Source organism: Corvus moneduloides, chromosome 1 (genome assembly GCF_009650955.1).
Source record: "Corvus moneduloides isolate bCorMon1 chromosome 1, bCorMon1.pri, whole genome shotgun sequence".
Classification (NCBI taxonomy): Eukaryota; Metazoa; Chordata; class Aves; order Passeriformes; family Corvidae; genus Corvus; species Corvus moneduloides.
The window spans coordinates 153,109,311-153,134,905 of NC_045476.1; the positions used below are offsets into that span (position 1 = coordinate 153,109,311).

The 25,595-nt window shown below is 38.3% G+C and overlaps 1 protein-coding gene across 9 annotated transcripts in view; it reads left to right on the forward strand.

Annotated features, from left to right (window-relative positions):
• COL14A1 (collagen type XIV alpha 1 chain) overlaps nucleotides 1–25,595 on the forward strand; it is a 115,208-nt gene that overhangs the window by 84,611 nt on the left and 5,002 nt on the right. For all 9 annotated transcript variants that reach the window (XM_032132336.1, XM_032132328.1, XM_032132291.1 and 6 more), the window contains 11 exons: nucleotides 2,490–2,567; nucleotides 2,850–2,936; nucleotides 7,689–7,742; nucleotides 8,145–8,240; nucleotides 9,505–9,558; nucleotides 9,997–10,050; nucleotides 15,772–15,825; nucleotides 16,704–16,775; nucleotides 18,810–18,845; nucleotides 19,258–19,324; nucleotides 19,836–20,024. In XM_032132336.1, coding sequence (XP_031988227.1) covers nucleotides 2,490–2,567; nucleotides 2,850–2,936; nucleotides 7,689–7,742; nucleotides 8,145–8,240; nucleotides 9,505–9,558; nucleotides 9,997–10,050; nucleotides 15,772–15,825; nucleotides 16,704–16,775; nucleotides 18,810–18,845; nucleotides 19,258–19,324; nucleotides 19,836–20,024 — 841 coding nt within the window. The remainder of the gene's footprint in view (nucleotides 1–2,489; nucleotides 2,568–2,849; nucleotides 2,937–7,688; nucleotides 7,743–8,144; nucleotides 8,241–9,504; nucleotides 9,559–9,996; nucleotides 10,051–15,771; nucleotides 15,826–16,703; nucleotides 16,776–18,809; nucleotides 18,846–19,257; nucleotides 19,325–19,835; nucleotides 20,025–25,595) is intronic.

A 25,595-nucleotide genomic window follows, 5' to 3' on the forward strand; every position in this document is an offset into this window, starting at 1 on the left:
GCATTCTCAGAATGTTTTTAGTGTATTTTAAAAATAAATCAATACAGTGTAGTCATTTGGATTTTGCCAGACATTTCAATTTTGAGGGAATATAATTGTATCAGGGGTTTTTTTGCCATCAGTGTATACAGTGTGCAATGGTAAAATGAACAGGCAGAGATAGATAGATAGATAGATAGATAGATAGATAGATAGAAAGAACAAAAAGGGGATTAGGCTCAAGGTGCCTAACCCTTTTAACATTCTTGAATGAATCATCTCAGGATTAGATTGTAGCCAGAGCAATGAAACCTGATTGGGACATGCAGCAAGTCATGTTTTCTATTCCTTCAGCAGAACTTAATGAAAAGTCCAACTTCAAAACATTATTTACAATCACAGACTTTCTCTTTATTGATGTTTCCTCCTCTTTGAATTTTGTTTGCTTGCATGTATATGTACTGTTAATAGTATTGTCTAACGTGGGCTGCTATTGAGAAACATTTGCAGAGCTGTAGCTTGGTTAGATGAGGACTTTTCCACCTTACTGATTCTGCTTGCAGGGCTGGATATTTAGAAAGCAAAATCACTATGAATGCAGAGAGTTATGAATAAATGTTTAACAGTAGCAAAGAAAGCTTTGTTTTGGGTTTTAGCTTGAGTCAGAGCAACCCACATAATATTTTTAAAAAAGAATACTGAATCATCCAGCATTTGGTTGATGAATACAGCATTTCAGAAAATGTCTGTTTGCTCTTTAATTTACACCAACATACTTTATTGCTATGGATGTCCAGATTGCCTAGTCCAGAGAAAATGAATGCATGTACATGCCTGTGAAGGACTGTATAAATTTTGCCAGTGCTGTCAGCCTTCCATTGTTCAGGATAACAGAATAGCATGGGATGGACTGGGTTATGGAAGAAAATGGCAATACAACTTAAGTTCTGAACCTAAGCTGCTCTCTGCACAACCAGCTCAGGTGTTGCTGCACCCCATTTCTGGGATGTCTGATTTGCTTAAGTGCAGTATCATGCAAATGCTCAGGTATTCTGTGTCCCAGAGCAGTGTGTGCATGCACTTTCATCTGCTGCTGCACTCAAGCTAGTGAGACTTCCTGGAGTTAGGAGCTTAGGGATGTGTAGCAAAGAGGGAGGCATCTAAGTGGCTCCACGTGGAGCCAGCTTCCATTTGACAGAGGCATGGACACAGACTTGCTGGACTCTGGGTGAGTCTCCGTGGAGCCAAATCCAGAGTCCAAAAGCTGCCTTCATGCTGCACTTCAGCTGTCTGAGCTGTTTAGCATGGTGCCAGCTCATTGTGTCTGCACCTGTAGTACAGCAAATCTAGAAACCAGCTAATCTGGTGGCAGGTGAGAAGAATGTCTATTGATATGAAAGTATGCCTTTATTTAAAAATATAATATTTGACTTTTATAAAAAAAAATGATGCAAAACCAAAGGTGCACATATGTGCACATTTTAACAGCTTTAGAAGCAATGCAGTTTTAAGAAAAATTTTAAATTCATTCCTCTGCTCTTATCGCAAAATAATGCCCCTGAAAATAATGGGAACAAACCCAGAGTTCTATCTCTAGCAGTTCCTTGAATTTTTTAACATGTGGGGTTAATTTAATGGGATGTTCTGTTCCATACCACTCTCTATTCAATATGCACATAAACAAGGCATGGAAAAAGAATAGAAATAGTAACAGAAGAAAGCTTCAACTCTCTAGACCCCTTTGTTCAGTCAAGGCTGTAAAGGAGTTAATTGGTTTTACCATTGAGTCCTACTTAGTATATTGTTTCTGAGTATGTAGCAGCCCCTATTTTTAGCAAATGTGTGTGTTCTTGCAGATTAAGTTCTTGTCCAAACCATGTTCCCAGACCTGTGATGGGAATTTTCTTTTCTGGCCAATGTTGTCATGTGTTGAGCAAGCTTTTCCCCATTCTTAAGCTATCGTTGCCTGGGGATAATACGGGTAAGAGAGGGCATATTCTAAAGTAAAATTAAACTGGAAAAAAAGAGAAATATTATTTGTGGCTCAGGTCCAGTATAAGTAATAGTCTACAGGAGACCTTGTCCCAGATAAAATCTGAACAGCAGACCAGAGGGTTAAGGGGAATTATTCAGAGAAGCTGAGCTCTCTTTCGCCTGACTCTTGATGTCTTCTTTGGTATAAAAAGATATTGGAATGCACCATTGGGCAAAATAAGGAATTTAAACAAGGAGTGGGAGTTAATTCAACAAATGCATGCAGCATTTAACCTTGAACAACTTTGCTCAATTCATGTAATGTCTGATAGTTCAGATGAGTTGGTTAGATACACATTTGGTAAAAGCAGTGGATTTGCCATTTAAGTGAGGTATTTGTGGCTTGCTGCTCAAAGTCAAAAGCCTTTGTCTAATCTGAGTGCTTGACTCAAGGTGGCTTTGCTTGCTGTTGGCTCTGTTTTTCACTGATCTTACACCTAACACTCATACTGTACATCACCCTTGTTTTGAAACAGCTGCAGTTACAGATGTTTGACATTATTTGTGCTACCTCATGGGCCAATCGAGACAAATGCTGTGAACTTCCTGGCTTGGTAAGAAACCTCTTTTAATAACTGTAGAATTTACCTTTTGTTTTCTACTTCATTGAGACAAATGTTTTATTGGAAATGGCTGCTTAAAAGTTTTCAAAAAAGCCCAGCTCTGCTTGGATTACTTGTCCTATTGAAAGTCAATAAGATGTACTTTTCTAAATCAAGTAGGTGCTTTTGAGTACTACGTCTTAGACTTTACTAAGTACTGTATCTTAGATTGATAAAATACCCAACATTTGAAATTCTGGACATCATTCTTCTCCTATCTTAATCTTTTCATAGAGAGATGAGGAAAATTGCCCTGCCCTTCCTCATGCTTGTTCCTGTTCAGAAGCCAATAAGGGTCCCCTTGGACCTCCTGGACCACCGGTAAGGTTTTATTCAGCTTTGCAGTGAACTGTACCAAATGTCCACTGGCCACCTTTATTCCAAAGCATGTGAATATACTGCCATTGTATAACTGATAAGGTTAAATTATGCTTTCAAGTGTTGCTAAAGAGATAAAATATATTCAATTGATATCAAAGATGCTATAAATTATGTAAAGAGGTATTATGCTGAAGCAGTTGGGGTATTTTTTGGACCTGGAACCCTTTTACCTGTCTGTAGCATTAGATATGTCACAGGTAGTGCCATTTATTTTCAAATTTTTAATCACCTGCTATCTGTCTACTCTAGCACGTGTTCATTAAATGTAGCTTGGAGTTTAGATTTCTGAAATGCTCCATTTACAGTATTCATATCAATTAAGGATATGGAGCATGACAATGCCACTTGTGTAGTATGTGATGAAAGAAGACTTTCCTGTCTTAAAAGCCCTACCTAAGTATGGCATTTATTGGAAAGTAGAATGGAAGTACAGGCTCTTCTGAGAGTTCTTAGAGGCAGAGAGTTATCGAAGAGCAATGAAGGGAAGAGAGAATGAAATAATCTGCTTTTGTGGAAAGTAGAATTTCATTTTTTTAAAATTTTCCAGTGAATGATGAAATGTACACTGTTACAACTTTTACATATGCTTAGTGGTGGTATTTTAATGGCACTCATTAAGAGTTTGCTTTGTAGATGTAAAGTAAGTCTATATTTAAGTTCTGTGTGTAACCAGTGGAACTAGATAGTCTCTTGTAGAAGACAGTTATTTAACTTTTCTTCCATGTCACTGTAGTATCTTAGTTGGAGCCTTTCTCCTTATTGGCGTGTGGAAACTCAGACAATGAATTAGACCAGACAATGGATATACAGGCCACTAAATTTTGAGAACTCATTCTTGCATCCCAAGTCTGATTTTTATCAATTTAGAAAAGTCACAGGCTCTGTTTGCAATGGTTCATTATTGGTTTGCTTTAACAAGAATCCTGACTGGGATATTTGTAGAATGATCATGTGTTTTTGCTGTTACAATTAGATAAATCTAATCGGCATTTTAGGGCTGCTTGCTAACTGAGTTTGAGATGAGGCTCTCTTGCAAAAAATTTGAACTGTGTATATCTCTGCTCATACTGTGTCCTGGATGCTCCAAGGGCATGTTGTTAAATGAAGGAGTCAGGGAAGAAAGTAAAGGAAAATGTTTTTGGTGTTAAAGTACACAAATTACATGAGATGCATATTTAACAACAAAATTGACTTGCACATAAGGCATTCACATAGTAGGTCCTAGTAGCCATTAATCCTACTGACAACTCAGAGTTTAGTCTTTCTGCAAGAACTGTTCTTTAAGCCCTATACAAAAACCTGGAAAGAAATTCAAGAGGAAATTCACTGAAGAGCTGCATCTTGAGCAAGGAGAAATTATTCTGTTCTCCGATTTGAATATAGGTTATAAATCAAGTATGGATTAAAGTTTTAATTTCCATATTTTAGCATCCGGTTTGTGTTCTTTAAAAAAGACAATGGGATAATTCACATGAAAATGTCACTTAAATTGAGTAGTTTGACCACATATCACAGTAAAATTAAAAATGTTTGAAAATTATTTGACTGGAAGGATGTGTATTACTACAGTTCAAAAGATACATGGATCAGGAATTGCTAAGGCTTAACCCAGCAGTAAAATAATGTACTTCTATATATTACATTTAGGATTAGCAATGTTTTGAATAGCATAGTGCCAGGCAAGAGGAAGCATAAAATCAAGCAGAAAAATCACTGCCAACGCAGGCAAATATGTGATTCTGGAACTCAGCCTGTTAAAAGTGATGCTTTTTTGCCAGACAGTTAGATGGCATAGCTCTGCAAAAAAAAAAGAAATCCAAAGCCTACGAAAAAGCAGAGCAAAAGAATAAAGTCAGTGTTCATCTCTGCGCCAACCAAAAGTCAGAAAGTCACATGTGCTGTGTCTGGTCAGGAGTGCTCCAAGTCATTAAAATGTCATGACTTTTCTCCAAGCCAAGGATTCTTCTGTCTAAGAGATCAGGACCCTACCATGTCACCAGTTTTAGACATTAGGCTAAAAAAACTCCAAATAAAATGCTTCCATTTGTTTGGGATAGTAACTCCAGAAAGGATTTTTAATGTTTAAGAAAATGCGTCACTTCGGGTAAGACAAAGTGTTGTTTAGAGTTAAGATTATCTGGCAATTTTCCTCATTGGATACTGTTTTTATGGCTTCATCTTTGGCAGAATTTGATCCTGCTGTCTGAAGTTCCCCACACTAAGTAAAAATGAGATATCACTGAAAACGAATGCCTGCATTTGAAAGGAATGCTGCAGAATTTAAGAAGGCGAAGGAGACAAAAATATTGAAGGATTGGAGAAGTTTAATTGCAAAAAAAGATCTTTCTGTGCTTTGTAGGTTTTGAATATTAAAAAGAAATAAGGAGGTGTCTTGATAACAGTTGATTAAGACACGTTTCTGGGGGAAAGCACTGGCTACTAAGATGTTATTCAAAATAAGGGAAGAAGGCATAACATGAATTTTTGGCTAGAAAAAGAAGCAGCACAAAAAAGAAAAATTTGAAATTAGTCACACAAGCTTAGCAGTGCTGGGGAATAACCACCAAAACAAATTTATGAGAAAAATGAGAGGGCCTCTTCTGATGTTTTCATCTTAAATAAATGCTGTTCTGGAAATTGTGCTTTTACCCAGCAGGGTTACTGGGTTCAAAACATGGACAAGTGTGCCAACTCGAGCATGAATCTGAAAGCATATGATTTAATGGCTCAGCATCAGGCTATTTTTAAGTATATATTCTTAGTAAAAATGCAGTCTGTTTCTGAGAACAAAATGGGAGAAAGCTGTGATTTTGTTTATGTTAAAAAGTTGCAGTTATTGTGCTGAGGAATTTTAGTCTCAGAGTTAGGAGTAAGGCAGAGGAAGGACAAAGGACAGTGGGTGGGAATGCAGAGTATCTGGAATTTTGCAACTGCAATTGGAACTTGGTTCCATGGAGAACATGGGATGAGATTTTTGGTTCAGAGCTGGCCATGGTGGAAAGGGTCATGGCCATAGAGCTGTGGGATGGAAGTGAGAAGACTGAGGGAGCTGGGAGAGGTAGTGGACAACTGTTCTGTGATCACACATGCAAAGACCATGTCATGATACCTTCACTGAAGAGCAACAGTGCTCTGGCATTTCCAGACATTTCTGTTATTGGCATTTGTATTTAAAGTCTCATAGATACTGCATATAAGCACATTTTCTATTTTTATATCTTTATTTAACGGCTGTTATTTTTGTGAGTACCTATTGCAGCCCCTAAAGAGTCCTATTCAGTTATGTTGTCTAGTTGTACAAGGTCCTTTCTGAGTACAAAGATGGGCACAATACCTGTAAAGCTCATATTCCAAGAGATTATGCAGTATAGTCAGGTGGAGGAAGAGGGAAACTGATATGAAAAAAAAAAAAATTATGCTGTCCTAGAACAGAAAGCACATGTAGATGTTTTTGCAAAACACATTCATGGCAGCCATCCATAGATATATGGTACTCCAGTGTCTCAGATGATAGTAACAAAAAAGGCAACAGTTGGTAAATAAATGATGAGCAGATGTAGGCATTGCTGAAGAAAGCAAAAAGAGAAAAATGTGCAAAAGAGCATTTTACCTAAGAATAGCTCCAAATTAAACCATGGTGTAGGTCTAGTAGACTCTGGAGTTGTCCTTGGCGAAAACTATTCCTGAGTCATTAGAATCACAGAGTTATAGAACTGTTTATGGTGGAAAAGACCTTGAAGATGATCGAATCCAGCCATTAACCCAGCACTGCCAAGTCTGTCACTAAACCATGTCCCCAAGTGCCACATCTACATGTTTTTTAAACACCTCCAGGGATGGTGATTCCACCATGTCCCTGGGCAGCCTGTTCAAAAGCTTGACAACCCTTTCTGTGAAGAAATCTTTCCTTATATCCTATCTAAACCTCCCCTGGTTCAACTTGAGGCCATTTCCTCTGATCCTGTCACTTACTACACCTGGGAGAAGAGACCGACCCCCCCCCCCCCCCCCGCACCTGGCTACAGCCTCCTTTCCAGGAGTTGTGGAGAGTGATAAGCTCTCCCCTGAGCCTCCAGGCTAAACACTCCCAGCTCCCTCAGCTGCTCCTCATCAGACTGGTGCTCCAGTCCCTTCACCAGCTCCATTGCCCTTCTCTGGACTTGCTCCAGCTGCTCAATGTCCTTTTTGTAGTGAGGGGCCCAGAACTGGACACAGGATTTGAGGTATGGCCTCACCAGTGCTGAGTACAGGAGGATGGTCACTGCTGTGGTCCTGCTGGCCACACTGTTTCTGATACAATGCTCTTGACCTCCAGAAATGTGACTTTTCTGGAAACTTTAATAATGTAATTTTGGTGAGAACAGACAGATGTGCAGGAGGTTTCAGCAACTGGATGGGAACCCATGACTGCATTTCCATCCATATTGTAGCTTTCAGTGTTATTTTGATTCTTACGTAGTGTGCATTCTTGGCTCTAAAAAGTAGTCACATCTGTGTTTAAATCTGTTCCTGTGTATGGCCACACTTAAGTATGTTCTCAGTTTAATTACTCCAGTGGAAGGATATCGACAGGATATTTACTGATTCTTGAATGCTGATTCAGGAACAGGAAGAATCTGTTTGGACTTCTCTGGATTTCACGTCTGTTTGAGAGTTTTGGTTTTCAGTGAGTCCCGTGCTTGTGCTTTACAGGGTGGTCCAGGTGTCAGAGGTGCCAAAGGTCATCGTGGTGATCCAGGTCCAAAGGTACTTTGTACACCAACCTACATTTGACAGATGCACAGGTTCTTGGTTTATCTCTGCTGCATGGAAACCTTGCAATGAATTCCAGATTGTCTCTGGTGTTTTTGAGGAAAAAGCATAGTGAAATGTCATTGGCATTTGCTGTGGCTTTTTTCCAAACAAGTACTTGTCCTGTATATTCCTTGATAAAAGATACAAAGTCCAGAATGCTGCTTTCACAGCATAAATCATCCTTTTTTTTCAGTATTTATAAAGAAACCAGACAGTTTTAAATTGAACCCTAACTGCTCAATCACGTTAACTCATATTTCAGATGTTTTTGAGTCTATTGGTATTTAATTCTTCAAACAGAAGCTGCCTTTGTCCATATGATAAGAGTTTAACTTATGTCCTGCACTACTTTAGGGACCAGATGGACCTCGAGGTGAAATTGGTGTTCCTGGACCTCAAGGACCCCCAGGACCACAAGGACCCAGTGGACTTTCTATTCAAGGGCTTCCAGTGAGACTTAAAAAATGAATAGGCTTTTTTCTGTGATCTTTTAAACAGCAAATGGCTTAGTTTATTAAATGACACCCGAACAGATTGAAATAGCTTTTGGTGTTGTGATCAGAATCTGAATTCAATACTGGAGGTGAAATCACAGATGTGGGCTTGACCTAAAGTGAATGCGGGTTCAATGCCAACATTTCTGGTTTTTTATTTTGATCTGAATTTTTAGTCAGCTGAAAGTATTTGATCGCAGGTTGAATATGACCTGGGTATTAACATTCAAGCCTGGAGTCAAGTGAAAATAAATTGCAGTGGGGGGTGTGACATGGCACCAGACCAAAAAGTTAATATTTTATCTTATATTGGTTGTGGTACTGCTCATTGCAGATCAGTTCTGACTTGAAAGGTGTACCCAAGCAAGAACACCATATTCTCTGCCAAAATTAAGCAATAATATTTATTACATTATAAAATCCATCATCAGAGGAAGTGATTAGGCCTGGAATTTGCAAGGCTGTTGTGAAATAAGTCACAGAATTTCATCATAAAGAAACATTGTTAGAATAATGAACCAGCAGCACTTATCTTGTTTCATACACCTCTCCAGTAGATGGGTACAGACAAGCCTAGAAAAGTGGTAATAGATATATTTTTCTGCTAGATTTTTTTTCAAAAATTACTACATTACAATACAATTTCATCTTTTTTCCAGTCTATATGATATCGCTCTACGATAAAATGGTTTACCAAAGCTGTATATTCTTGATGATGTTGTCATCAGAGAATAATACAAATACTTTAATTATAAGAGCACTTATAGAGAAATTGTTTCTTTATAAAAGTTAAAGTTAGTTTATTATCTAGAAAAGTATATGTTTTGTCATGCATATGTACCATAGAAACATGTCTAGTTTCCATAGAAAACCCTTTTTTTCACCATTATTGGAGATTCTGCTGAGGCCTGAAGTGAAACAAATTGTTCGAAGAGAAAAAGAAATTAGCTATCTTTTTTTTTTTTTTGTGTAACAAAATGGCTATAGTTTTGTCAGGTTACTTATGAAATCTTTTAAAATGGGTTTTATTTTCTATATTTGTAACTTCTACATTTGCATTTTTGCAAATAGGGGTCTCTATGTTTGCTTTCAGTAGAAAGAATAGTCTATTTTTTTATTGGTTGCTTTGTTGTTTTTTTTTTAAAGAAGCTGAAGGGAACTATTAGAAATAGAAAAGTAACCAGATATTTGGTTTACTACGTGTGATTCTTTATCTGCAGGGGCCACCAGGTGAAAAGGGAGAGAAGGGAGATCTTGGTTTTCCTGGCCTGCAGGTATTCCCTATTGTATAACCTGTCACTAAGTTTGAATGTTGAATTGACATCATTGTGAGTTTAGGGCACATATTCCAAACCACTGAGAAATGTGTTGTTGGGGTGAATTTGAACAGGGATTTATAAAAGAGGAGGAATCCAAGGTGTGCTGGTGTGCAGTGACCAATTCACTTGGCCCTGAAGAGCTGGTTACTTTCTTGTTTAACACTTAAATTGTGTCTCTGTAGACTCAACACCTCTGCATTTTAATGATGTGTGTTTAGCCATCTCTCATTTCACAGAAATACCTTCTTTACTGAATCTTTTCTATGGCCCCACCCATTATTGAGCTCCCTAGTTCTGTTTATCAAAAACACGTCATACAGTTTCACTGGAAGATTACGTAGTTGGATTCTGTTAATTTGATCTCATCATTTGCTCTCCCTTTATAATGCTTAGGGTGTCCCGGGAGCATCAGGTTCACCAGGAAGAGATGGAGCTCAAGGTCAAAGGGTAAGGTAAAATGAGTATGTTTTACATGCATTTTGTTCCCATTCCGTAACAGAAACATTTCCCAACGTGGTTGATTTATTATAATTTATGCCACTTCTGTCCTTTCTGGAGATCATCTCTCTGTGCCAATCAGCACAGGAGGGTGGACATCCCTCTCTCTGGTGATGAGGGTTGAGATGTGTAAGGGGAAGCCTGCACGATGCCTGTGCTTTATGCATTTGATAGGCGTAGATGTCATTTGTGTTCAGCACTGCCAATTAATGTCTTTGCTTATATGTTTAAAATTAGATAGTTGTCAAATGGTACATAATTAGTATGCAATCCAAGGCAATGGTCTAAATTTGCTTTCTAGCTAATTAATGAATAACAGAGACAACTACAAGGGAATTTAAAGCTGAATGTAGAAAAATACCTGTAGAAACAGTTGACATGAGGAAAAGGTGAAAAATAATACCAAAATTTAGTCAACCTTATTCTGCTCCGGGTAAAACAACAGAAGATACTTACAGTCTGTCTAGGAGCCAATAAAAGAAAATTCATATTCATTTGTGCAGTTAAGCCTATAAGTCCTCCTCTTTGTCTCCTTGGGGAGACTTTTGTTTCATTCTTAGTCAGGCACTGGAAAGTTATTGTTAGCATAGTACTACATTTCTGTCTACAGCAGAAGTTCGTTATGAAATATAACTTTTCAGTTTCATTTGAGCAAGATTTACATACTCATGATCCTTTCTTTTGGATATGGTAATGTAACTTGAACTTCAGAGAAATTTCTAACTTTTTTGATTTTCTGACCTTGTTATAAAAAAACCTCATCCCTGTGGCAGAACATATATTTGAACTCACTATTATGAATTCAAACATTGGCAATATCTTTATGTCTAGAAGTAATTCCACTGAAGTCACTGTAAAATTTAGGGAATAGATAGATTTACTTTTTCTCTAAAAATCAAGAAAAGAAAGGCATTTTATTAAGATAAAGATATATACAACATTATTACCAGATAAATAACCTAATTGGAGGAATAGCCTTCTAATTTTTTCAATTACATTTTGGTGAAATATGGAAGTAAATCTATCCTTTTCTTTCTACTTTATAATACTGTGACATCTTCTCGTTTTGGATGCTTTTATGTCTTCCTTTTGGCTGCATTGGACTATTTCCCTCTAAATTGCCCAGCTTTCATGCCCCCTGTTCATCTCCAGGTTAATAGAGACCTGGACCCTGATGAACATTTGGATTTTTGCCATGTTCTGTCTAGTCTTGGTCATGGATAGATTGAGGTGACGGTGCTAAACATTGTACAAGTGAGTGCTATGTGCCTCCTCCATCTACATTCTTAATCATGAGGGATGTCGAAGTGCCTGCAGTTCAAGGAGGAAAGAACTTTGTGTTTTTATGCTATTCTGTAGCTGACTTCATATTTAGCAGTGGACCCTCATGCCATGCCTTGATGCCAGCCAGCAGTTCAGAAGCAGTCTAGTTTTCCCACATGTGGGAGTCACCAGGTTGTTGCAGAGAGATGGCATTCCAGAGAAAAGCCGAGGAAGACTAGTGCATGAAAGGCTTTTGATATGGCCTGGAAGGGTCATGTGGTGCTTATTCTGTAGAATACCCCACTGTTGTCTATAAAAAGGTAGGGCAATTACATAAATAGCCTCTTTTTATAGATATGGTAATAATGCTTTGTTCATGTGTGCTCTTTCTTCTGCTGTTAATCACAGGAGCTGGATAAACAGTCCAGAGCTCATAAAATTAGGTCTGTTAGCCTGGTATTGTCTCTGTGCGACCCTTATGCAATGTTGTCCAGCAGTAATTATTTCTGTGGCAACAAATAATTATGCTATACTGCTTTTATAGTGTTGTAGCTCATTTGATTCCTGTGAAGTTATGACAACATAAAATTGCTTTTAATGGGCGAGGATCCAACCCAATTATTTCACCGCAGTCTCTTTGAAGACCCAGCACTTGAAAAGGGGATAATTCTGAAGGGCATAACTGCAGCAGCAAAGTGGAACTGGAAAATTCCTGAGAAGTAAATTGCCTTTTTGTATAATGTTCCTTTTGTTGGGTTTCCTCCTGTTAGCCAAGATGCCAAACTGTTTTGCAAGTATTATACTACTAGAACTGACATTTTCTGTGTTATTCTTAGTTTAGTTATCCCTTCCTCTTTAGTATTTATTGATCATTTAAGTATTTTCATTATAGTGGTACCAGTGCTGTAAAGTACTTAGGCAGATGGCTAAATCACACTGATTTTAATGAGAGGTAAGCATAGGGCTGATATTTATTGGGCGATCTCTGAAAACTTTGCTGAACTGGGCATAATGTGATATTAGACTTATGAAGTGCTGGAATGGCAATTTTTTTTCTACAGTTCCTGATAATTGGAATCACTTCACTTTTACAGTTCATTTTCCTTTCTTTTTGTTTTGATTTCTAATGTTCATACTTTCTGATTTTATTTTTGAAATCAGTTGAGAAAAGGGCTTGATTTTCCTTTCTTAATGCTGTCATTCAACACTTAATCTGTAAAGCTTCTTTTTGTATTTCTGAAGTTCTGGTTTTTAGTCCCTGGTTTATTTGCTTTTTCTTGGGTTTTAGAAAGAAATAGAACATCTTCCCTGTCAGTTGTGTGAATTCATAAAAAGGTCATTTTCATAATGACACACCCTCCCTATGAAGAAGAATGGGATGTAATAAAAATACTTGTGAAGGTTGAATCAGAGTAAAAAGAAAGTTTTTTTCTGATAGTAAAGCCAACATTCTGAATATGCATGATAATATTTTATACCTGTCTGGTAACGTGGTTAAATCTACATCTCAGACTCCACATGAGGAACAGTCCCCTCCTCTCTCATCAGCTTCCAGAGTATCAGAAAAGATTCTACAAATACAAAATTATTTCTTTTTATCGTATGGATGTAGCTGTGGTTGTTTGGTGTCCTTTCTTGCTGCTCCATATTTGTAGCTAGCAGTATAGAGGAGTTTTAGTAAAAAGAACAGATTGTGTTTCGCCAACAGTCCCAAGCATTTAACGTTGAAAGACAGAGCTTGAATTGGCAGCCATGGGTCCCAGGCTGCAGGGTTTTTTTAAAAGGCTCTACATGAAACTCTTTCAAGCCTGGCTCAGTAGCTTCAGTTAAATTTTTGCCAGTATTTAGTCCTACTTAAAAAATCACCTCTCTACAAGTTCCCCCGAACAAATTCCAGGCTACAGAAAGCTCAAGAGTTTATAATGAGGTCAGCAGCACTTCTGACTTTAGCAGACTTGAGGTTTTACAGGTGATGCCATTTGTATATTGGCAAATAAAATCCCTTATAAAAATTCTGTCAAAGCTAAACTGTTTCTCTGTAACTTTTTTTTCATGCCATTAGCAAAATATGTCTTGATTTAAGTTAACTTACCAAAATTATATACACCTTGATTCTAAGACCTACATCCTAGGTGACACATCAAAATCTGTCCCATCCTCCTCTTGGATATGCAGTTCCATGGGAGAGAATCAGTGGCTTTGTACAGAGTCATTTCTATGCTGGATGACAGAGAGAAAGAGCTGTTGTGCTGTCTAATTCCTCCTTGGATTAGATATGGTTAAGCAAAGAGGAGAATTCAATAAATGGGAGTTTAAATAACATCTATAAGGCTTCAGTGCTCAGAATATAACTTTGTGAATTCTCACTGTGCTCTATTTTCTTCTACATTACACACCTCAAAAATTATGGAAGAAAGAGCCAGAATAAATAAATTCCCAGTCTTCCTGCCAATTTCCTGGTACTTACTAATCTCTGCTCTCTACTCAGAAGTTCAGAATGAGTGTCAGATGCATTCTGGCTATCAGGTGGTCTGAGTAACATCTTCAAACCCTGTTGGCAGCACAAACAAATACCTTTAGTCTTTCTTTAGCATGAGAGAATAGGTATTGCCATACTCTTTCTTGAACCAGGCTTCTCTTTGACTTAATTTCTATATAGCAATTTTCACATCTAGCAAATACAGTAGGAGGTGATCTTTTGTGGACGATACAGACACAGTGCCAAGAGAAATAAACCCTAGGAGAATAGACAGGAGGTGATTACTGAGCAGCCAAGAGTAAGAACACTGCTCAGAGGAAAGAAATTGTGAAATATATTCCAAGAAAATGTAATTCTGATCATACTGTTAATTCTACTCTTTGACTGAGATGGGAGAAGGGAAGGACATACAGATTTATTTTTCTTTTAAAGTTTGTGTGAATCCACACTAGATCCTAGAAGTCAGTGGAAAGCACTCTATTTCCCTCCTCCATACATTAAGCCCTTAAAATGGTCAAACCAGTTTTCATCCTGCTTTGGAACTGAGAAAAAATAAATGTAGGTTTTACATCTTTGCTTTAAAAGTGAAACATAAATATGAAGGTATCAACTTCATCTGGCTACAGTGTGAAATAGGAAGGTATTTCCTTATCAAGTCTAAGGATGCATGGATGACATAATGTGAATTGACTGTGTGGCTTATTTTACCACCAAAACACCCTTCCAGTAGGATTTAAAAAAACTTTCCCGGTATATGGCAGATAATAATACTCTCCAGCCATTTTTCATGTCATATGATTGCAGAATTGAATAATAGTTTCCAAATTATGCAAAGCATAAAACTAGTAGAATATGTTACATTCATTACTAAAACCATGTCAGAAACAAAGATTTGGAAAAAAGTACAAAGCAAAAAAGTTGTAAATTTTTCTTCTGAAGCTCCATGAGATACTGAGGCCTGGAATGTTCTTTACTCTGTGTGTCACCATAAACATTTTCAAACTTTTCAGCAATAAAACAAACACTTTCCCGCATAAACCACCTTTCAAACTGGTCTTGAGCCAGAGGTAAAACCATATTTCTCCTGTTTAGGCTGTGTAGTAATTAAAGAATTGCCTAATCACCAGGCTTGTCAGAAAACCATGCTTTATAGCACGTGGATACAAAATGCATATATTGGTTAATTTGTAAGAATACTTTAGTAATAAATAGTGTATTTTCTTCTACATCTGGTCAGTCTTTTTTTCTGTGATGTACTCGCTTTCCAGTTTCCAAGTTATCTTTAGTTTTTGGCTCTCATTTCTGGAAGCTCTGAGGCACGTTCATAATGTAAACCACATGAACATTCCTGCTGCTTCCTAACTCAGGACCTCAGTGATAGCTGGAGCATATGTACAGCACTGCTGGGCAGAGAGACCCACTCTCAGTTGCCATCTTTCAGCACCTCATCAGCAGGACTGTGAATACTTGCAACCAGTGAGAGCAGATGTAGAAATGTGACCTTGTGGTAGAGAGGCTGGACAGCAAACCCTCTCATTTATTTCCCTACAGAAGTGTTCTAAGTGAAATTCACTCAGAGGTGAAAATTGCCAGTATGAAGAATTTTGTATTGTTTTTTCTTACTTCAAAAGTATTGTGTGAGACTAGCTGGATTTTTTTTTTTTTTTTTAAATCTTGGTGACACTATGGCTCCTTTTCAGAAATAAACCCTCCCCAGGGCAAATAAGGGAATTTTTTCCTAAGAAATCACTACCAACAGGTATTAATTTAAAAAAAAAAAAACAACCAAAACCAAACAAACACAACAACTAAGCAAAACAAAACTAAAGGACAAAAGTAAAATATTTCTTCTAGATGAAACAGAACAGAACAGATTCACGAAGTACATATAAAAAGCTGATTAAATTGCATTTATTTATCTTCTATAGGGCTTTCCTGGCAAGGATGGACCCACAGGCCCACAAGGACCTCCTGGCCCAATGGTGAGTATTGCCCATAGAATTTGTTACTGTAAAAGTCAGCAGGATTTTGGGGGATCATAGGTCACACTGTTATCTATGCTACAGTGGATAGAGCAAGGCCAAGAGAAGTTGGAATTCTCACGATGCGCAGAGTTGGCAGAGAGCTGCTTGTCCAGTGTAATTTCTTTCCACTCCTACTTAGCTCAAGAAGAAAATGTCTCCCATGGGAAGGGGAGAGAGTTGTTCTGTCAATAGATTGATAACTTGTTCTTCGTCAAGTAACTGCACTATAAAGAGGGAATTACTGCTCTTAACATTTGAAATAAGACTTTCTTTTTGTCAAAAATTCCAATTTGGACTGTTAACTGAAGTGAACCACCAAGTTTTACTTGGTCCGGAGGCTGGAGGTGAGCACAGGTGCTCTCAAAGAGTAATCAAGGAAGACAGCAGAGGCTACATCCAGCCTCTAACGCAGGATGTATGTTGCCTTCAGAAGCAGTCTCAGTCTTCTCAGGGCAGCTAGGCAAAGTTAATGCCTTCTTAATAGACTGAAAAGATTAGGTGAAGCTACTGGTGGTACTGAGTATTCTCCAATCCAGCTTTTTGTTTTTACAAAGAACATTCTGAGTCGCCCCCCCTGAACACAGTATTGACATCACAGGATTTAGTCCAGTGGTTCAGCAACTTCTGCCCGTTCCAGAAAGCAACCCAAGTTATTTTCCTCAAGTGATTTTCTCAGAGCTGTGCTTTTGGTGCTCTTTTTCCTGCAAACTGTACTTCATAGTCCTCCCTCTGGGAATCTCCAGTCTTTGACTGACAGAACTGTCTGTGCACTTCCCATCAGGACTCATGGATGTTGATTGCCATCACCACTATTTTCTTTCTCTTTTTCCACATAGGGCATACCTGGTGCTCCAGGTGTTCCAGGTGTTACTGGAAGTCAGGGGCCACAAGGTGATATTGGAGCTCCTGTAAGTGAAACTAATTAGTATTTCTCTGTCTGCTGTTGTGCATTAGTTGGTTCCTGAGCCTGGCTTCACTCTTGGACAGAACTCCTCAATATTTATTGCTTATGATCTGTTCACAGTTAGGGGCTAAGTTAAACATCATATTGACCTTTCCTTGTTCATTCTTTCTAATTAAATTTATTTGTTGGTCTTACATACAATGTTTGGAATATAGGGATTAGAGAGTCAAAACACAAGATTAAAACACAGAAGTTAAAAACACAACTATGTGAATTTGTAGTCTTTTTGTAATTACTTTCTTCTTTTTTTTCCCCTTTGCCCTTCAAGTGACTCTCTGGAAATTCAAGTATGCCATTTATTAACATGAATATTTCCAAAATATTATTCTGATTTCCAAACTGTGAAAATAATATATGAATAAAAATCTGTCTTTTGTGGTTGCTTGGTGTTTACATCAGAACAAATGAATAATGACTAGGGCTTTTTCTAGATTGCTATTATAAATTTGACTATCAGTTTCATAGTGTGCAAAATTATATCCTCTATATCTAAAATTAGTATTAGGAACCTCCAATATTAAGTTCGTCTCCCAGACGTTATTTTTTATTATTATTAAAAAAAAAAACCCAGAACAAAACAGTTTGACTGGAAGAAAGGAATACAACTATGAAATGAGTGTGTAAATTATGTAAAAGAGAAAATTTATAGTGGACTTCTTTTTTTCTGTAAGAGTTCAGACACTATTATGTATTCATATTTTAACATTTGACTACTTGTTTAATTATGAAGCCTGCTCAGCTTTTTCCCATCTATTATAGTAAACATTCTATTTAATTTTTAAAGACATCAGAATGGGACAGTGTGCATTTCTGACTCTATTTTTAGAATAGAAAATTTTCTTCCGAAATCCAGTTTGGTTTGGAGATTTAGGCCGATGCAAGCATTTTCATATGGTTAAGTGGAAATGAAATTAAATTGACTGATAATACATAAGTGAAGATAATAACCTAATGCCCAGTTCTACATAGTTTCTAAGTGTGATCATGGAAGATGCAAAGGAGATTTGAGGCGCTATGGAACTTTTACTATCAATATATAACATGTTGACTGTGCAGTTCCTGTCCAAACACATGTTCCAGATATTGAACTAAATTTTCTAGAATGTAGATATTCCTGTGAGTCATGTAAGAGCTCTGCTGTGCATGGTTAGACTCTAGTAGTGCAGAAAAAAACAGGTGGCTGAAAAATTACTGAGCTTCAGTAACAATCTATTCCAAAACGTAGAGTTATAGAGGCCTTAGAAACAATCTTTTAGTTTTTGTAGGATTTTCTTCTCTCCAAGGATAGACTAAGCTGTGCTTTAACCATGTATCAGCTGGCTGGTTACCTATGCAGAAGCACAGAGTAGTCTGAGTTCGAGGGGAACCACAAGGATCATCAAGTCCAGCTCTCAAGTGGATGGCCCATACAGGGCTCTGACCAATAAACCTTTCCTTGCTTTAGGAGTTCCTGAGAAATGTGTAGCCCACCCCAAAACCTGACATTGGTGGAGTTGTAACTGCCTTAGACGACTTGTTCCAATCCATAATCCTCCTCACCATCATTACAGTATTACATTATCCTTAATGTCATATGTAATTTTCTGTGCAGTTTAATCCCATTGCTGACTCTGTTCATAGTGGATGCAGAGTCTCACTACAGCAAATTTCAGGCTGCTATTTTGCAAAAATTAGACCTGTTTCAGCCATGTGAAATGCATCATGTGGTGGCCTGTCCTTGCTGCTACTGTGAACAAGGGAATTCAGTGTGTGACAAGCACCTGAGAAAGTCATTGTTCCCATGTAATTGCCAAAGGTGAACATTCTGTAGAGTACTGAAATGAGTGTATTTGTTACTGTCACAGAACCTCCTCAAAGCTTGTTTATTGTTTATTTTTTTCTCCCTTTTCTATGAATCTGCAAGGAAGACAATATTTAGGTGTTAAAAATTTTGAGCAGAACAAAATGAGAACTAATTTTGTACTGAATCTTTTCATAGGGTCCTCCTGGAGCTAAGGGTGAAAGGGGTGAACGGGTAAGTCTATGTTCATGTTAGCCGTGGTTTGTTTCCTGCCTGGCCTTGTGTTTCAAAAAGAGCTTTTCCTGACAATTTATGTTTCTCTGTGTTTACAGGCACAGCAGTTTTCTCTTTGCAATTAAGCAAACTTTCCTTCTTTTCCAGACATGGTCTTATATATAGCTACATTAATATTTTGAAGGTGGGAAGTATGTGGCAGTAAGCATGTCTCCAAATCTCTTATTAGGGTTATCTTCTCAGACCTCTGATTGCTGGCCAAAAAGAGAAATAGGAATTCTTTGGCTTTCCTTTCTCATCTGTGAGGATATAATGTGTCAGCAGTAATAAATATCTTTCATTGCTCAAAGTGCTTTCAGCACAGAACTGAGTCAAGGAACTGTTTCATGACACTGCTGCTGTTGTTATCCAGGGTGATCTCCAGTCCCAGGCAATGGTCCGGGCTGTTGCTCGTCAAGTGTGTGAACAGCTCATCCAAGGCAAGTACATGGATGGTCCATATGCTTCTCTCTCTAGAATGAAACTTTTCCTGCCACAGTTACTTACAAATATGACACCTTTCAAAATATCCAAGGGGACCTGTTTGTTTTATACTAGACAGCTGGGATTTATGTTCCAACTAGATTTATGTTCAACCGGATTTATGTCCAGCTAGAGCTGATTAGCATCAGCCATCTAAAAAAAAGCTGGAATTGTCTCCAAGCTGTGACACTATACAGAAGCTTCTGCTGCAAGAATTTTAAATTTTTATAGACATAAAATACCAATGCCCCCAAAACCTTTACCAAAGTAAGAAAATAAAATCTTGCACAATAGTTCTCTCATTTTCTATGCCCTCCCTAAACTACTATTTCTCCCCTAACAAGCGCACAACTTCATAATACCAAAGCATGACAGACCACAGCCTTGACAACCTGCCAGTACTCTGTTCAAACTTTGCTGAACCAGATTTCCCACTGCTACTTGAAAATTATGAATTTTTCCTGACAGGTCATATGGCAAGATATAACTCAATTCTGAACCAGATTCCAAGCCAGTCTGTCTCAACACGAACCATCGCGGGACCTCCTGGTGAGCCAGGTCGGCCAGGGGCTCCAGGGCCACAGGGTGAGCAAGGATCACCAGGCATGCAAGGGTTTCCAGGAAGCCCCGGTCAGCCAGGAAGACCAGGAGAAAGAGGTAGGCTGCATACTTCACAAATACAAAATTACACCTCCCTTTCCTGATACAGTCTAATAGCTTTTGTTTCCTGTGTAAATGTGAAAGCAACAGTTTTCTCATTAGCTAACTGGTGAGCTTAACACAGACTGTAATGAAGGCTCTGGAGACTCTGTCATGAAGGTCATGCAGGCTTTGCCGAGTGTGATTTGGTAGAATCTGACAGAGGTTTAATGTTTAAACTGCTAAATATTGGTGGAATCTAATTGTGCACATCCCATCACATCATGTTTCATCTTAGTGAGGCTCTGAAGGGAGCAGAATCTCTAAATAAGCAAAAGAACAACTGAAGAAAGTCAGATGCAAAACTGATGTGTATGTTGGGGAAAAGTTGAGCTTTTCTGATAACAAAATGTGTCAGTCTAGGTATTTCTGAGTCATGATCATCTGAAAGGAGCAATATTGATAAGAAGAGAGAAAAATTTCTAGTTTGAGGAGTAGAGAGGATAAAAAAGAGGAAATGGTGAGGTCAGCGAGAAGTAATACACTTAACATTTACAAGAATTCTCTTCTGTATTCTTACATGTAGGCTAGATCCTCCTCTCCTTTCCTCCATGAGCACTGTCTAACAACAAAACAAGCTCCATGTTTGATTTACTCTCTCTCTGTGCAACCCTGGCAATCTTTTGTGTCCCAGAGTAGCACTAACCTCAGAAGGTAATACTGAGTAGATCTATAATTGCGAAAGTGCTTTGAAGAATATCACATGAGGTGACCAAAAACCCAAGAGACAAATGTGATATTCAAAAGCAGTGAATTGGTGTTGCTGTTACAAAATCTGCTGACTAGGATTTTAAAAATTAATTGCTATGAAGGCTGTTCAGGAACTTAATAGTTCCAGTTCACAGTAGCCATTATGACCATAGTTAAAACATTGTTTTTAATAGAAAGTCTTTGAGTGAACCTGTGAGTCTTGCCCTCAAGACTGTAATTTTGAAAAAAAGAGGCAAAGTTTCAGGTACTGACCATTCAGTCATGCTGCTGCCTGCTCCAGCTGAGCAAAAACCAGACACTGTCCAGAAAGGAAGAATGAGGGAGCGTGAGACAAGTAGAAAAGAAGATTGGAAGAGACAGCAGCTGAGGAACTGACTTTAAAAAGAGTGATCTGGAGACGCTGAATGCAGATTTCAGGATACTTGATTCCATGCTAATACTAGCATATTTTAAATGGCTTCTTGGGAAGAGGCTGTTCAAGCTAGGACTTCGGGAATGGGGCAACTGAAATGCCAGGCTACAAAAAAAGGAACATGTCTGACATTTAGCTTGTACTTTCTATTGTATTTGCTGTGCTGAGGTCCAGACATGCATGTTGTATACTGTGAAATCACAGAGTGATTAGATACAGTCATTTAAATGAAATGTGATGTGGGTCAGCCCACTGCAGACAGTGTTAATGCCTGGGAAGCAGCACTGGCAATAGAGTACAGAAAGGGTAAAAGCACATTAAAAAGACTATTGCCCTTTTCCTTTCTATTACCCTTTTCCTCTCTATATATGGATAACTGATAACTGATGATTTTGGCAGGTAGTTCTTGTGAGGAGTTTTATACTTGGTAGAGAGAAAGCTCTAATCAAGCATCCTTCAGGACTACAGTCAGCCAGAGCTCTCTGCAGATTTTCATAAAATGAAATACCAAATGTTGGGAATGTTTTACCATACTTGCAGATTAAAATGAGGTTGTTTCAAGAAACAAGAATCCATGCATAAACTTTAAGACAAAATAATTGGCTAGTTTATTTGGAGTGAAAATGGATTTTAGGACATTCATGTAACTGGAGCCTAGAACAGAATCTGTAAGAAAGAGGAAGGAGCTCCTTCAGAAACTAGGCAAAAGTGTATAATAATTTTTTACTCCTTGAGGATTCAATTTCTTCAGAAGCAACTGAATTTTTAGACTGATGTGTGTTTGATGTAGTAGCACTTTATTGAGCAGGAAGATACCTTTTGCTACAGACCCTTGGAATATTTCTGAACCCATTTCTAAGGAATTGCTCTAAGCCAACCCCAAAATGCAAAAATGAAAATTAAAAATTATTTAACCAGCTTCATGCTTGTGGAAAATGATTGGAAGTTTTTCGTGCATTCCCAATTCTCATTTAACTCCTAACTACATATCATACAGGGAAGTAGCAGACTAAAATTGTTCAGCTTCTGGGTGGAAGGAAGGGTTTTTAAGTTTCCAGTGACTACAGAGAGGATGGTAAATGATCAGACTCCATCCCTTGCTGTGTTCTGAAGCACCGCTTGCATTTCACTTGTATAACAATGTATAGTCTTGTCCTGAAGATCTCCAGCCAGCCACCTGGAAGTCTTTATGAACAATGTGTTTCTTTTCACTAATGTCATCAGCATTTTGGCTGTGTATGAAGCCAATTTAATGTTCAAGCCCAGTGCCAGATTAGCAACTCTGAAAGTCAGGCTCCCCCTCTAAGTTCAGAAAATGCCCTGCAATAGAGTGTGCTAACCAGTAATAGCCATTAGAAGGAAAAAACAACTGTTTGCTTATCTGGCAGTGTTGCTTTTTTCCCCTCAGACTGTTGGGATTGCTGCAAGAGCCTGTTACTGGCTCTGAGCTGAGTGGCAAGGCGCTGGTAGAGCGGGAAGATAAAAGGTGGGTGGAGGCCAGGTGTTTCTTCCTGCTCACCTCTCCTGCCTTCCACCTATTCAATCCCAGCCTGTAAGAAGGGGGCACTTCAGAAAGCAGCGTGTGGAACTGGTTAGAAACGGTGCACCAAAGAGAGCTTTACTGGAAAATGTCAGCAGTGAGAGACATCAGTGGGCTTCCCTGCTAACTTGCCTGGCCAATAGCTTCTTTTCCCTTGTTTACCTTGTCACTCTGCCAAGCATTAATCAGATGTTTGAGAGAGTGTTTGGAGTTCTGTTAGAAACCTCCACTTGAACTTCTAGGCCAATGATGTCCTATTCCTGGATGGAATTCCTCTCAGTAGTAACACACTGAGCTGGTCCTTCTAAGAGAGACCACCTCAGTGAGAAAGGACTAGTCATTCTCTTGACAGATTCAGTTCTCAGTGTCTGTTTCCAGCTGAGAGGCCACGTTGTATTACCAGGCCCCTACAGTACATAATCCCAGATAAATTACTAGAATTTTGCTCTTTGCTTATATGCATAAGTATAGGGGTTTGGAAAAAACCCGAACATTGATTATTCACAGCACTCATCTCTGTTTGAATTTTAACTAGTTCACAGCACTGTTTCCTGGTTTTCTTTCAGCTAGTTTGAACATATTTTGTTTTGGTTTTGTTTATGAACTGGGACTTCAACAACTAGTGTCTGGCTTCTGAGTGCCCAGGAAGTAGTTGACCCTCTGCAAAATAATATAAAAACCGAGAGTCAACATGTCTTTTTCTTCTTTTTGGTTTCCAGTTATTTTTATAATATATGGGTAGTTTTCTCAACTTTGAGGAAAAATGGAAAGGCCATAGTAAAAATTATTCTGAGGCACTGCTAGCCTTCAGATGTTGTGAAAGTGCAGTACTTCTATTACCAGATAGACTTCAGCTCTTATGTGGCCTGAAGTGGTACACAAAACTTACGGCTACTTGGCCCATCCCACTATGATTAAAGTACAATAAATACCTAAGCTGTCACTGGGAAATTTAATGTCCTCAAGCACAGCTTCATCCTTATTTGCTTCCTGGCTTCATATGAAAGAACCAGTTAAACATGTGTTATCAAAAGCCACATTTACAGCTGTGCTGGCAAAATTCCAGTGGAATTAAATGTAACTTTTGCCAGTTGCATCAAATAAATATTTTTATTTCCAATGTTAGCTTTATCTGAATTAAAAAAGAAAAAAATCACAACCCTGTGTTATTATGCACTATGCTCACAGCTGAACATCTTTAAAAGAAGACATTTTTGGTAGCAGTTTAATTTTTTTTAAATGCAGTAGGTAGTTCTCACAGGACAGTATTCTCTTAAAGACAAAATTAGATAAAGAACACCTGAGATTTCCATTTGTGTGGAAACCATGGAAATTTAATTTTCTTTGCTAGAAAATGTGTTCATGAGCTTGGTTTTGTTTTCAATAACTGATGCTATCAGAGTTATCTTTAGTGAAGGGTTGGAAATAATTCATTTCTGTTGCTTGTGATCTCCATGGGGCTGAACTTAAGAGGATGGGGACAAGATATAAACCCATGGTTGGCATGAAGGGGGGAGATAGTTTGATGGTATTGCTGAAGCATGGCCATAGCACAGGTATGAAAGCAGTTCCTGGAACCTGAACGCACTCAACTCAAATGGCAAGTTTTGATACATGCTTTCATTCTGAGGGCAGTTAGCCATTGCAGTAACCTACAAAGCAGTAACCTACGAGAATGATGGCTTGTCTGGTTGGCTTTCTGTAAGCTGTGTCCTACTGGCACCAAAGATGACTTGGGTGAATTTTGAATATTCTGCCATTTATTAGGAGCAAATCAAGAGGTCTATGAGTCTCTTAAGTCTGTCAGGGAAGCCCATGGCTTTAACTCATAAGCATTTTGCCTTAGGAGTAGGATATTTTTGCGTCAGTGTTTATGTTCTCTTTAACTTGGGTAAACTTTACTGGAAATCAGACTAAGAGAAACCTGATGCAGACTTTTATCTTGGCCTTCAGTGTTTGCTTTTAAAGAAGCTTTGCCCTGCACAAGAGATTCATCACTTATTCCAGAATGAACATTTTCTTCTTAGCCTGTGTAGATTTGTTCCACATTTAGCATTTCTTACTGACATTTTATCCTGTGAACATCACACATGGCTGTGTAGTTTTGTGTGTGTTAATAATTATAATTGAGTACAACATTGTGGCTGTTGTCTTTGAAGTTGCCAAGTAATGTTAGCATGCAGTAGGATAAGCAATGGTCCTTGTACTAAACATCTGTGTAGATTCCAGATGGTTGTAATGGGTCAGTCTTCTTAGGAAAAAAGCATTTCACACAAACAGACTTCGCCTTTTGCAAACGGCAAGCCTTTCCTTTCAGGTCCTGTGTGGTAAGAGATAATTTGGATACATTTACCTTGTTGCAAGGCCTGCAGCACAGGCAGAGAATTGCCATAGATGAGTTTCTGTGTATGTTTGAAGAAGGGCTAAGCAAATTTTAGGCATCTGGAAAAAAACACCACCACCCTCCCCATAAAATTATGCAATTGAAGGAGATAAAAGGCAGAAAAGGGAAACAGGCAATACCTTAACTATGCCAGGACAGCGGCAAAGAACCTTGTAGAGGTAAGACAAAGGGGTCATCATGCTTCAGTTAAAAATTATATGCTCAGTGTGGATTTACTGGTTGCAGTGGTGTGGCCTGTGTTTTCCATGTGGTTGGGGCACACAATATGTCGCTCTGGAAGCCTCTTGTTCCTGCAGAAGACCCAGAAGTCCTCAGCAGATACTGAATCCACTTCAGTTCCTCAGACTCTAATTTGATAAACTCGATGTAAGCAATTCTTTGCCACCGTTGGGTTTTAATTACTGTTTTTTCTACACTCAGGCTTTTTATTTACTTAGTTGCTTCCATTAGAAATTAGCTTAA